Source organism: Gigantopelta aegis, chromosome 11 (assembly GCF_016097555.1).
Source record: "Gigantopelta aegis isolate Gae_Host chromosome 11, Gae_host_genome, whole genome shotgun sequence".
Lineage (NCBI taxonomy): Eukaryota > Metazoa > Mollusca > Gastropoda > Neomphalida > Peltospiridae > Gigantopelta > Gigantopelta aegis.
The window spans coordinates 27,384,550-27,397,505 of NC_054709.1; the positions used below are offsets into that span (position 1 = coordinate 27,384,550).

Consider the following 12,956-nt stretch of genomic DNA (forward strand, 5'->3'; position numbering starts at 1 on the left):
CAACTTATTTTTGACTAGTAAAGCTGTTTTTGATAATTTAAATTGGAGACATACTTACATTTTATTATTTAGAATATTCATTGTCGTACACCTGGCTCCGTATTCATAAACATACTTAAGTCAATGCATGATACCTAAATACATACTTAAAGTACGTTTATGAATATGGAGCCTGAAGGTGGTTCTGGTAATCCAGTTTTTTGTAATGCCCCAAAATGCATTTTTCATAATTCTTAAAATACACGTTTGTCTGAGAAGTAATGGTTACCAAGACCAACTCTAATCTAATTTTGGAAGGGTTTTTTTTTCCATTAAACATCACAAATTTTAGCTTTTCTCTGTTGTAACCTTATTCAAAATTAATGTGTTGCAGGTTTGTAGATTAACTAAAGTTAGTAGAGCTGGGTAGTACTGAAATTTTAGTTCAGCATCAGTATTTTGGGGGTGATTTAACTCGGTATCGGTACAGTATTCGGTATGGACACAATGCCAATACCGATCGCTATTTTCCGTATAGGCTCGCCCATTAATTTCATCGAAATAAAATAAAATTTGATGCACAATGCCTTCATCTCTCTCTGTCTCTCTCTCTCTCTCTCTCTCTCTCTCTCTCTCTCTCTCTCTCTCTCTCTCTCTCTCTCTCTCTCTCTCTCTCTCTCTCTCTCTCTCTCTCTCTCTTTTCAACTACTTTAAGCAGTTTCTTGCTCTCTATTGGATGTCAAACATGTGATAATTCTGACAAATAGGACCGAATTTATGAAGCCTATTTTTCTTAAACACATGTGTTTCAGCATTGTAAATATATGTAGTACACACATAATACATAAACAGGTGTTGTAAATTCAGCCCATTATCTTCACTTTCCTACAGACAAGTCGGTACATACCACAGTCTTTAGTATATCAATCATGGGGCATTGATTGGGATGGGAAGGAACATAATCCGTAGAGGGGGTTTGATCCTGTGGCCCATCGCACCTCAGGCAAGACGCTCTACCACTGTGCTACACATTGACTGAAGAAGTCTTTTTCATCAACGGTCACCTCACAGTGCTCCGGTGATGATTAAATAAATGTTGTGAAGCCAGGTGCCACCGTGGTACAGGTGTGACAGGTTTGAGACAGGTGTTAACTGGCTGCTTCAATACTGTTGTCATGTAATGTACTTTCGGTCATCTCTCTCATTCCTTCTCACTGCCGTTTGGAACAAATGGTAGATGTATCCGTATGTCCACAAGTCCATCTGACACATCTGGTATGGTTTCGCTTGCAGTAATGTATCCAGGCAGTCTAGTTTTATATTTGGTAAGGGGATATTTATATTATGCAATGGTAATCGTAGTGTCAGGGCTCTAAACTTGCCATGAAAAAACATGTGGTGGCCCAAAAAATAACGGATGTTGGCAAATAATGGGAAGCAAACCACGAGCAAGATTTTAATTTTTTAATATTCAAGCTGCTCAAACAGGACATTGGTTGCATTTGATGACCTGGCGACAGGCCGTTTCGAGTCCTGTATTGTACTTATGCTCAGACTGGATAACTTTTGCAGGGCTCGAAACGGCCTGTGGCCAGGTCGCCAAATGTGACCCAATGTCCTGTTTGGGCGACTTGATTATTAAAAAATAATGTCGTTAGTCGCCCAAATAATATTATCTTCTTTAGAGCTATAACACATGAGCCACTAATAATATTTGTATTCCACATTAAAATCTTGCTCGTGGTGCATATAAAAGATCTCTTGCTGCTAATGGAAAAATGTAGCGGGTTGACTATAGGTTAAAATTAACAAATGTTTGACATCCAATAGCCGATGATACTCTAGTGGTGTCGTTAAAAAACCCACAAAGTTTATAATGTGGGTAATGTCCATTTATCTATTGAGTGTCCATCATATCATCCATCTTGGTGTACGTCACACAAAAAAACCCTGTCTGTATGTCACAGTATGACCAACATTTATTTTTCGGCTTAAAGGTAATCATTTTTACTGGAGCCATATGTAGTATTGATGAAATGTACTCTGTATTTTTAAAGAATTCTGTTTATGTTGATAAGGCTGTCAGTTTAATTGTTCTGCCTAAAGGTTTTTTTGAAAAAACCTCTTTTTTTATCTTTGTCTAGGAGCGGGAAATGAAACGTCAGCATGCTATTGTCTTGCGTGAACAGGTGAAATTTATTTCTTTTTTCTCCTCTTTCCCCCCCCCCCCCCCCTCTCTCTCTTCCACCTTCCCCTCCCACATGCACACTCACATCATAATTTGGTACATGTATATGATTACGTTTAATATTATTTATATAGAGATTATTATACGAGCTTGTGTGTCATACTGATTTTACGAAACGAGTGTTAGGATTATTGTATTGCCCGAGCAATAGCGAGGGTAATACATGAATCCTGACATGAGTTTCGTAAAATCAGTACAATTCACATGCAAGTGTAGTAATTTCTTTATTATCCACATTATCCAAAAGATTATTTTCACGAATGACATGTCAAAACATTTCAAACATAACTAAAAAGAGACAACAAAACGACGTCATTTTCATGTTAATAAGCATTTACACTGGGGAAACCGCATTAAGTTATGACGTCACTTCACAAAATTACGTCATTCATTGTGCACGTGAAATCATTATGCCACTCGTGGGCCATACTGGTTATATTTCCCTGAATATCTTGAACTATGTGGGTAATAAGTGTTGGTATTATCTGGCAGGCTTTCTGTGAGAAATTCTGTCCCAAGTCTGACCCCTGGCCATGCCAGAAACCGGACTTGGGATAGACATGCCTGAACCTTTTGTGGCATATGGACACCTTACTAGGTGGTTATGGGTGTGAGATCTTTTGAAATTGGACAGTGCATTTTAGAGCTGGGCGGTATACCGTATATACTGTTCGGTGTCGGTATTATGTCCATACTGATTTACCATACCAAGCAAATTTCAAAATACCGAAATTTCGGTATTGAAAAATATTTACCGGAAACCACTAATAAAATATCTGATGAACGCAAAATGGGTTGGTATAAATCAGACGAGAGCCTTGTGTATGGAATTTAATTGTATTTAGATGATATTAGCAGGTAAGCCATAACACAGGCATGCATTTAAAGCCGAGTATACCAAAAATAGCGCTCGATATCGGTATCGTGTCAATACCGAATACCGTATCAATACCGAGGTAAATCACCAAAAAAAATACCAATATCGATATCGAACCTCAAATTTCAATACCGCCCAGCTCTAATGCATTTATATACTTTGACAGATTGTAAACAGCAGTTGAAAAACTGTACGCATATATCCATTAATTCCTAGATTTTAGGGTACATAATTTTAGCCTTGTTGCCCTCTGTGAGACACCCTGAAGGAATATCCTCATGTTTTTACTGTTGTAGGAGCGAGAGAGACGCAGACAACATATCATCCTCGTGAAGGCATTAGAAGCACGGAAGAAGCAACAGGTACGGTGCCAGGCCTTGACCGTAACCTTTTTCAGTAGTAGCCCACCGGGCTTCCAGGTTATGAAATCTGGTAGCCCTCAGTAAAATTGGTAGCCCACAATTTTAATGAACTTTTAAAAAAGGAGAGAAAAAAGCGAAATAAATTATTTTTATTTAAATGTTTTACGATGTGTTTTTTTAGGTGTTTAAGCATCTTGTTGATTGCAGAGCAACTGGAGGTGGAAAAAAATAATCTAGTAGCCCGGCAGACTACCAGGTTTAGATATCTGGTAGCCCGAGTGAGAAATTGGTAGCCAAAACACTCAGGGCTACTGCTAAGGTTGAGCCCTGTACGCATTCTTAGTTCACTGGGGCAAGATTTAGCTCAGTCTCTTGGAGCTTGGAGTGCTGGCATCGCAGGATCGAACCTCCTCAGTGGATCCATTCAGCTGATTGGGTTTTTTTTTGTTCCAACCAACGCACCACAATTGGTCAAAAGGCTGTGGTATGTTCTTTTCTGTCTGTGGGAAAGTGCATATAAAAGATCCCTGGCTGCATTAGGAAGAATGTAACGTGTTTCCTCTCTAAGACTATATGTCAGAATTACCAAATGTTTTGTTTAACAACACCACTAGAGCACATTGATTTATTAATCATCTGCTATTGGATGTCAAACATTTGGTAATTTTGACATATAGTTATAGAGAGGAAACCCGTTAAATTTTTCATTAGCAGCAAGGGATCTTTTATATGCACCATCTCACAGAAAGGATAGCACATACCACGGCCTTTGATATACTAGTCATGGTGCACTGGCTGGAACGAGAAATAGCCCAATGGGCTCACTAACACGAGAAAGGAAAGGGGGCAAAGTAGGATAGATTAAAAAACCCAGATCTACAGGTCTTGTTTTATGATATTAGCATGTTTTTCTTGTGACTAGGTATATTATATGTATACTAATGTGTTTTCGTTGACTAAGTATGTTATATTTATATTTTTCCCTTTGACCAGGTCCGTGACAAGGTTCGCGAGGAGCGGATGGCGGAGAGGAGACTGAGTAAGGAGAAGAAGATGGAACAGAGGAGGATGGAGATGGAGCTAGCACGCGAGATGAAGAGACCTGCCGAGGACTTGGAGCTAGAGGATCTACAGGTGACTTATTGTCCACACATCCATCTGTCTGTCTGTCTGTCTGTCTGTCCTTGCTTCTATCTGTTTTACTCTTGTCTGTCTGTCTCTCTGTCTGTCTATAACACCTACATTTACTTGGAGTTAAAGGATTTATGGGTAGCTTAACATTCATTGTTTATGTCCTTCTGTCTGTCCTTGTTTCTATCCATTTTTCAATCTCAACAGCTACATGCACCAAAAAACCAACAGCTTATGAAGAGGTTACAAATAAAAGTAAAATTAATAGAACTTTATCGAGATGTCAAGATTCTTATTTGTTTAAACTTTATTGTTGATGAAATGCAACTGAATTATAAAGAAAAATATTACAAATAAACGATAAGCTGACAAACGAACATCACAGAGTTTACAATATAACCAAGTTAGGGGCATTTAAGTTGACAATATTACATGTTTTAAATGCTCCTTCTTTCAGCCAATCCCGATCTTCCCTCGTATCCATGGAATCAAAATGGAGGGCCAGGCATTTTCAGACTGTCTTATGGCGCTAGAGTTCATGCACAATTTTGTCGATGCTCTTGGTCTCGGTAAGTTTGTGAATCGCCATTATTTAAATTTTGCATGTCCATACATGCTTCTCAGAATTGAAATTTTTATTTGTGGGATAAGGTAAAAACAAAATCCAAGGTAACCCAATTTATTACCCATATGGTTAAATATATCTCGGTACATATAAAGTGATACGTCCCACTAGAATGCCAAGTAAGACATAATAACACTTTGACCGGCCTCGGTGGCGTCGTGGCAGGCCATCGGTCTACAGGCTGGTAGGTACTGGGTTCGGATCCCAGTCGAGGCATGGGATTTTTAATCGAGATACCGACTCCAAACGCAAGGCTCAATGGGTAGGTGTAAACCACTTGCACCGACCAGTGATCCATAACTGGTTCAACAAAGGCCATGGTTTGTACTATCCTGCCTGTGGGAAGCGCAAATAAAATATCCCTTGCTGCCTGTCGTAAAAAGAGTAGCCTATGTGGCGACAGCGGGTTTCCTCTAAAAATAGTGTCAGAATGACCATATGTTTGACGTCCAATAGCCGATGATAAGATAAAAAATCAATGTGCTTTAGCGGCGTCGTTAAATAAAACAAACTTTACTTTACTTTTATTAACACTTTGACGTCACACAATGACGTCATCGATTGGCGCAATACAACCTAACAAGAACTTCAACAAAACAAGTTGAGTGATATAAATTAAGATCGATTATGGGTAATAAATAGGATATTAAACTTCCTACCATTTCATATCATGTTTATGTCCCTTGTGAAATAATTTTCATTGTCACTTGCTAAAGCTCATGCCAGTTGGAACATTTTTTCACACGGGATATAAACATGATAGGAAATGGAAGCTCGTTTAATATCCTATAATTAAGACTGAATGGTGATACGTTGTTCTTTCTTTCTTTTCAGACAAGGATTCCATTCCCACAATGCACGTGCTACAGAACGGCCTGCTGAATATTAATGAGGAGGACATGGAAGAACTGATGACCATCTTCTCACATCTTCTCCGATTCGCTCTCGACGACCCGGGCGTCCCTAACCCTAAAGAGGTATTTACAATGTACATTGAATAACATCAGATCTTACTCTTACTACTATAATTGTGTTTGAATCTGCCTTAGAAGATCTGAACAAAGCAAGTTTGTCCCATGAGGATGAGATGTAGCTGACATCTTGTCACATCTCCTACTATTTGCTCTCAACGACCCGGGCGTCCCTGACCCTAAAGAGGTATCTACAATGTACATTGAATAACATCAGATCTTACTGCTACCATTGATTGAGTTCGCCTCAGAAGATCTGAACAAAGCCAGTGTTTCCATATTGGGATGAATTGTAGCTCAGTGGTAATGTGGTTGACTGAGGGGCCATGGGTCACAAGATTCTTGATGGACTCAAGTTTTTACCTATGTAGTGAGTGACCCACTGTGTACTTTAACTTTCATGGAAGTTAAACTTTGTTTTGTTTAACGACACTACTAGAGCACAATGATTTATCAGTCATCATCTGTTGGATGTCAGACATATGATAATTCTGACTTTTAATATAGATCTAGGAAACCCACTACATAATTTTCATTAGTATCAAGGGATCAAGTATTTTCTCAGTCAGGGCAGCACATTCCAAGGCCTTTGATATATCTATTATGAGGCATTGTGGTATGGGGAAACAAATAGATCCACCAAGGAGATTTGATCCTACAACTCCCGTGGTATGTACTACACTGTCTGTGGGATAGTGCATATAAAAGATCCCTTGCTCCTAATCAAAAAGAGTAGCCCATGAAGTGGTGACAGCGGGTTTCCTCTCTCAATATATGTGTGGTCCTTAATCATATGTCTGATGCCATATAACGGTAAATAAAATGTGTTGAGTGCGTCGTTAAATAAAACACTTCCTTTCTTCCTTCCTTGAACCTTCAACCCAGGCACCTCACACCAACGTTCTACTATCTGAGCTAAATCCCTCCCCTAAGTTACGACAAATGAAGATGCTTTAGAGAATAACTAACGAGCTACGAGGAATTATGAATTATCTGTCCCGGGTGAATGAATGTTGTAAACCCGAGCCTTTGGCGAGGGTTTTACAACATTCATTCACGAGGGACAGATAATTCGTAACTCCTCGTAGCGAGTTGGTTATTCTCTTTATTACCCATTGTCAATTTTAACTGATTTTTAATGTAAAAATTCCTCTGCAGTCTACAACAAAGCCATCAGCCATTACGTCATATAATCTTACGCACATTACATGACGTAATGTAAGTGACGTCATAGCATAACGGCGTTCTTTTTACAGCCAAATGTTTACAGTACAAAATAATACGACTGTATTTGCATTTGAAAATAATTATTTTTATATATTACTAAAGCCGCTGCTTATGAAAATATACCATTTCATGTTTACGAAACAAGTGAGTCCATTTGTTTTTGTAAATCTTTGTATATCGTATAACGTATGTGTAATCTGACTCATGAATGGAAACATTATATGAATGAAAGTGAAGTTCCGGCCATGACAAGCAACCAACCAAACATCGTGATTTTTAAGCCAGCCAATCAGTGGCTGTAGAAGCAATCTGCACACTGTGCAGAGATCAAAAAAATATTACCCCGTATATTTGAGCCCATATGGGTAATAATAACCAAGCATGCATCTGTCTTATATTTTTTCCGCATTTGAAATTTTATTAAATAAAATAAAAACATGATGATATCCCTTCATAAATTTGGACCATAGATTTCATTCCATTTTTTTTTTTATCCAACCAGAGCATCACAACTGGTCAAAGGCTGTGGTATGTGCTGTCCTGTGTGGGGAAAAGTGCATTTAAAAAATCCCTTGCTGCTAACAGAAAAATGTAGCAGGTTTCCTCTGATGACAACATGTCAGAATTACCAAATGTTTGACACCCAATAGCTGATGATTAATAATTAATCAGTGTTGTTAAACAAAAAAAACTTAAAATTTTTTCATTAATTTTTGTTTTTGTTTTTTTTGTTCAGTGTTGATGAACTTGTGAACATCCATGTTGTGTTTATTTTGACAGGCTATCACCAAGCTGAACCAGAAGATCACGGATATTGAGTTGACCGACTCCACTCTGTCGGACATCTTACGGGTTTTCATCATCGTCCGCAGCGGTGGAAAGAACGAGGTGAGTAGTAGTTTGGGGAATCGGTTGCAAGTTTATACCGTCCAGTCAACATTCTAATTCAACACATTTGTAAGAACGAATCCGATTAGATCTCTACTAAAAATTTCAGGTGGTAAAATCACTGATATACCGGTCGCAAATTTCCTGGCAGAAATACGTCATACGAACAGGGTTGTTTTGTAATGACGTCATAAAGACAATTTCTGTAGTGTCCATAGTACATACAGAAGTCGTTAAATACTGAGACAGTTTTTATGTCAGAAATGAACATATTATTCTTTATTAGTCGTTATCTAATCACAAGAGCTGATTAAATATGTCAAATTACACATCTATGTTTTAGCCGCTAACTGTCCAACCACCCATCATCTGTTAATGGGCTGCCTAATGACGTCACCAGCTGGTGATGTTTATATGCTTATTCTTACTAAAAATGTGACAATTTCCTATTTAAAATCAATCAGCAAACAGTTTAATTAGAATAGGGATAACTGTTTGCTGGTTGATTTTTAAATGTTTTCTGATTTACGGACGTATATCGGTGGTTTTACAGGCACAAATTTAGCGTTTTATAAAAACGGTAAATTTGCGACAGTAAAACCACTGATATATGTCCGCAAATCAGAAAACACGGTAGGGTTATCCACTAATTAGACTATATGATCAGTTAGAATTATATGAGTTTAAAAAGGATTTACATTATTAGTTTCATATATCAGGCCCGTAGGAACAACAGCTTGAGTGTGTGTGTGTGTGGGGGGGGGGGGGGGGGGGGGGGGGGGGGGCACAAGCCATATTTTTATCTTTATTTATATAGAGTAGGACAAAAAAAACCTACATTTTTGACACACCCTCCACCAACAAACATGTAATGTAATGTAATATAGTGTAATGTAGTAAATTAGTGTAATGTAGTAATGTAGTGTAGTATAGTGTAATGTAGTGTAGTGTAGTGTAGTGTAGTGTAGTGTAGTGTAGTGTAGTGTAGTGTAGTGTAGTGTAATGTTATCTAATGTAATGTAGTAATGTAATGTAATGTAATGTAGTAATGTAATGTAGTAATGTAATGTTAGTGTAGTGTAATATAATGTAATGTAATGTAGTAATGTAATGTAATGTAATGTAATGTAATGTAATGTAATGTAATGTAATGTAATGTAATGTAATGTAATGTAATGTAATGTAATGTAATGTAATGTAATGTAATGTAATGTAATGTAATGATAATGTAATGTAATGTAATGTTTTATTTCAGATGAGTGAGTGGCTGGAATTCCTACCTCTGGAGGCACTGAATGCAACAAAAAAATCGGCTATTTTAGCTTTCTTGTGTAACGAATTGCTGTCGAGTCGCATCCTGTCAGGGTAAAGATATTCATAGATCTGTTTTAAATTAGATGTTGACATAGTTAACTAATTGCTATCGAGTCGGATCCTGTCAGGTTAAAGATATTCATAGATCTGTTTTAAATGAGGTGTTGACATAGTTAACTGAACAAAGGAAAAGCAAAGCAATACACTGTTAGCAATTTTGCAAATTTCCTAAGGTTATCTGTCACCAAATTCAAGTTTCATTTAGCCAAACTGAAACAGCCAAAATGGCGGTATATCTATAAATGACAGACGATTTTCAAATTATCTTTTTGGCAAATTAGTAATGAAATATATTCGTCAAATTTAACTTTAATTTACATTGGCAATTTGGCAAGCGACCGGTTTAACCCTGTGTATACCAGGGGTGGGGAAAAGCCCTTTTTTGCCGGTCTCAGACCGATTCACAATCTTTGAGACCGAAATAATTTTTTGAAAACGTGTTTGCCGGTCCCACTTTTATTATTTTTTCGGTGCGAAGCGTCTGTCCATTTTTATTATTGGAAACAACTTTAATTTGTTATTGATGTTTCTGCAACTCATTACTTACCTACTTCACTAACAGGTGTCGTGATACATTTAAACCGGTCACACGTTTAATACAAATCAATCGGTCATGTTTTGTTTTTCTATCAATGACCGGAAATAGAAACGTTGAACACGGTGAATGAGCTATTTGTGTCACTTCTCAGTTTGTTCCTGCACAGGTGTCGATCGGTACACAATTACAATAGGTTTAATTATGTCGGCCAGTAATCTTTAATATCACTGTGATCATGAAGCAAGCGCGTAATAACAAAATAATTACATCAATGGGATTAGCACCAAAAACCGCAATGAACAGCTCAAGTTCAAGGTGAACCAATCAGCGTCGACGTTATTAATCGTTCAGTTGGCAACTTCTATCAATAGTATCATTGAATTAGGTGTCAAGTTGGTTGTTCAACGACACTTATCAGGACGCGTCAATAAAACAATATAGTAAGGAACCATAGCATAATATGAAATGAATTAATATCTTCCTTATTAGAAACATCATTTAATGTACAGATAAGTAGGTGTTTTAATGTACGTTGAGGGATTGGGTGTACGTGCAGTCGGATATTTTACGAGCAGTAAAGTCCCGTAAAACGATAATAAACTATAAATTCATCAAGTAGGCCTATAAAATAGTTTTAAATTTTTTTTAACCAGGGGGGGGGGGGGGGGGGGGGGTAGGCTACTAATTATGTCATAGGTGGGACCGATTGGCAATTTTAATTTTCCCCACCCCTGGTGTATACATATATTTTTTTTTTTTAATGTTCTTAAGTTTGTCGACAGTGCTAGTCTACGAATTTCATGAAAATTAAACCACCATTAACAAAAGTGATTTCACAGTATTTCTTTTCCTTTTCCAGCAGTACTTTTAAGATGCATTTCAAGATGACATAATAATATATAAGTAAACATAATAAGATAAGTAAACATAATAAGATAAGTAAACATAATAAGATAAGTAAGTAAACATAATATAAGTAAACATAATAATATAAGTAAGTAAACATAATATAAGTAAACGTAATAATATAAGTTAAATAATAATATAAGTAAACATAATAATATAAGTAAATGTTATAAGTAAGTAAACATAATATAAGTAAACATAAGTAAGTAAACATAATAATATAAGTAAATGTAATAATATAAGTAAACATAATAATATAAGTAAACATAATATAAGTAAGTAAACATAATATAAGTAAGTAAACATAATAATATAAGTAAATATAATAATATAAGTAAACAATAATATTAGTAAACGTATAGTATAAGTAAGTTAAATAATAATATAAGTAAACATAATAATATAAGTAAACGTAATAATATAAGTAAACATAATATAAGTAAGTAAATATAATAATGTAAGTAAACATAATATAAGTAAACATAATATAAGTAAACATAATAATATAAGTAAGTAAACATAATGTAAATAAACATATAAGTAAACCTAATAATATAAGTAAGAAACATAATAATATAAGTAAACATAATAATATAAGTAAACATAATAATATAAGTAAGTAAACAATAATATACATAAACATAATAATATAAGTAAACATAATAATATAAGTAAGTTACATAATAATATAAGTAAACATGACTGAATAAAATGACAATTAGCGCTAGTAAATGAAGCACGTGTTACAATAAAATTTCTTTTCAATTTAGCCTGTCCGCAAACAAATGGCATTTCCTCTGTCTTTTATGCCGTTATCTTAACCATTCATATATTTCCATTCATTGCAGAGAAATTGATAAGAATATAGAAAAAATCAACAACCTGCGACGTGATAAGTGGATCGTGGAAGGAAAAATAAGAAAGTAAGTGTTACCTGTTATTTATTCTCTTAATTCGGTGTTAGAACCAAGAGAAAATAGTTATTTTGTTTAACACCAATACTCCCCTATCCTGTCATTGCCACTCCCTCTCCCCTACCCTCTCCTTACCCTCTCCCCTCCCATCTCCTCTCCATTTTCCTCTCACCTCGCTCTCTCCCCTCCCTTCTCCCCTCTCCCTTCTCCCCTACCCTCTCCTTACCCTCTCCCCTCCTATCTCCTCTCCATTTTCCCCTCCCCTCCTCTCACCTCACTCTCTCCCCTCTCTTCTCTTCTCCTCTCTTCTCCCCTCCCCTTGCCCTCTTCCCTCCCATCACCTCTTCCTTCCCTTCCCCTCTTCCTTCCCTTCCCCTCTTCCTTCCCTTCCCCTCCCTGTCAATCTCCTCTCCTCTCCTCCCCTTCCCTTACCTCCCCTGGCCTCTCCTCTCGTCATCCTCACATCCCCCTTCCCCTCCTCCTCTTCCTACCTTGTCTTCCGTTCCAGTACATTCCATTCCAAAACTTACAAGCGATTAACCATGTAAAATTAAACCCAAGACCGGAACTAATCCAGTAAATGTTTGACTTGCAGACTGCGAATCATCCAATCGAAACTGAAGTCTCCGAAGAAAGCGGACCGACCGTCGGTGACGTGTGACGACGACAGCATGCATGTGACCAACGTCTCCATGGAGAGTAAACATGGCAGCGAGGACGATGAGGAGGACGATGATGAGAAAGAGGACGAAGAAAGTGGAAACGAGAGCGATGTCACAAATGCAACTGGCCCCGTGTCAGACGAGGTGAGCTGGATCATGTGATATTTGAAATATACGACAGGACTTTTCATGCATTATTGTTTTAGCTTCGTATGCAATAAATGTGACATATCTTACTGTCATATTTTGATAAC

The 12,956-nt window shown here is 37.0% G+C and overlaps 1 protein-coding gene across 12 annotated transcripts in view; it reads left to right on the top strand.

Moving 5' to 3' along the window:
* LOC121384967 (bromodomain adjacent to zinc finger domain protein 2B-like) overlaps positions 1 to 12,956 on the top strand; it is a 115,686-nt gene that overhangs the window by 81,900 nt on the left and 20,830 nt on the right. For all 12 annotated transcript variants that reach the window (XM_041515466.1, XM_041515468.1, XM_041515467.1 and 9 more), the window contains 9 exons: positions 2,124 to 2,168; positions 3,401 to 3,466; positions 4,460 to 4,600; positions 5,055 to 5,166; positions 6,057 to 6,199; positions 8,201 to 8,308; positions 9,564 to 9,673; positions 11,975 to 12,049; positions 12,636 to 12,846. In XM_041515466.1, coding sequence (XP_041371400.1) covers positions 2,124 to 2,168; positions 3,401 to 3,466; positions 4,460 to 4,600; positions 5,055 to 5,166; positions 6,057 to 6,199; positions 8,201 to 8,308; positions 9,564 to 9,673; positions 11,975 to 12,049; positions 12,636 to 12,846 — 1,011 coding nt within the window. The remainder of the gene's footprint in view (positions 1 to 2,123; positions 2,169 to 3,400; positions 3,467 to 4,459; positions 4,601 to 5,054; positions 5,167 to 6,056; positions 6,200 to 8,200; positions 8,309 to 9,563; positions 9,674 to 11,974; positions 12,050 to 12,635; positions 12,847 to 12,956) is intronic.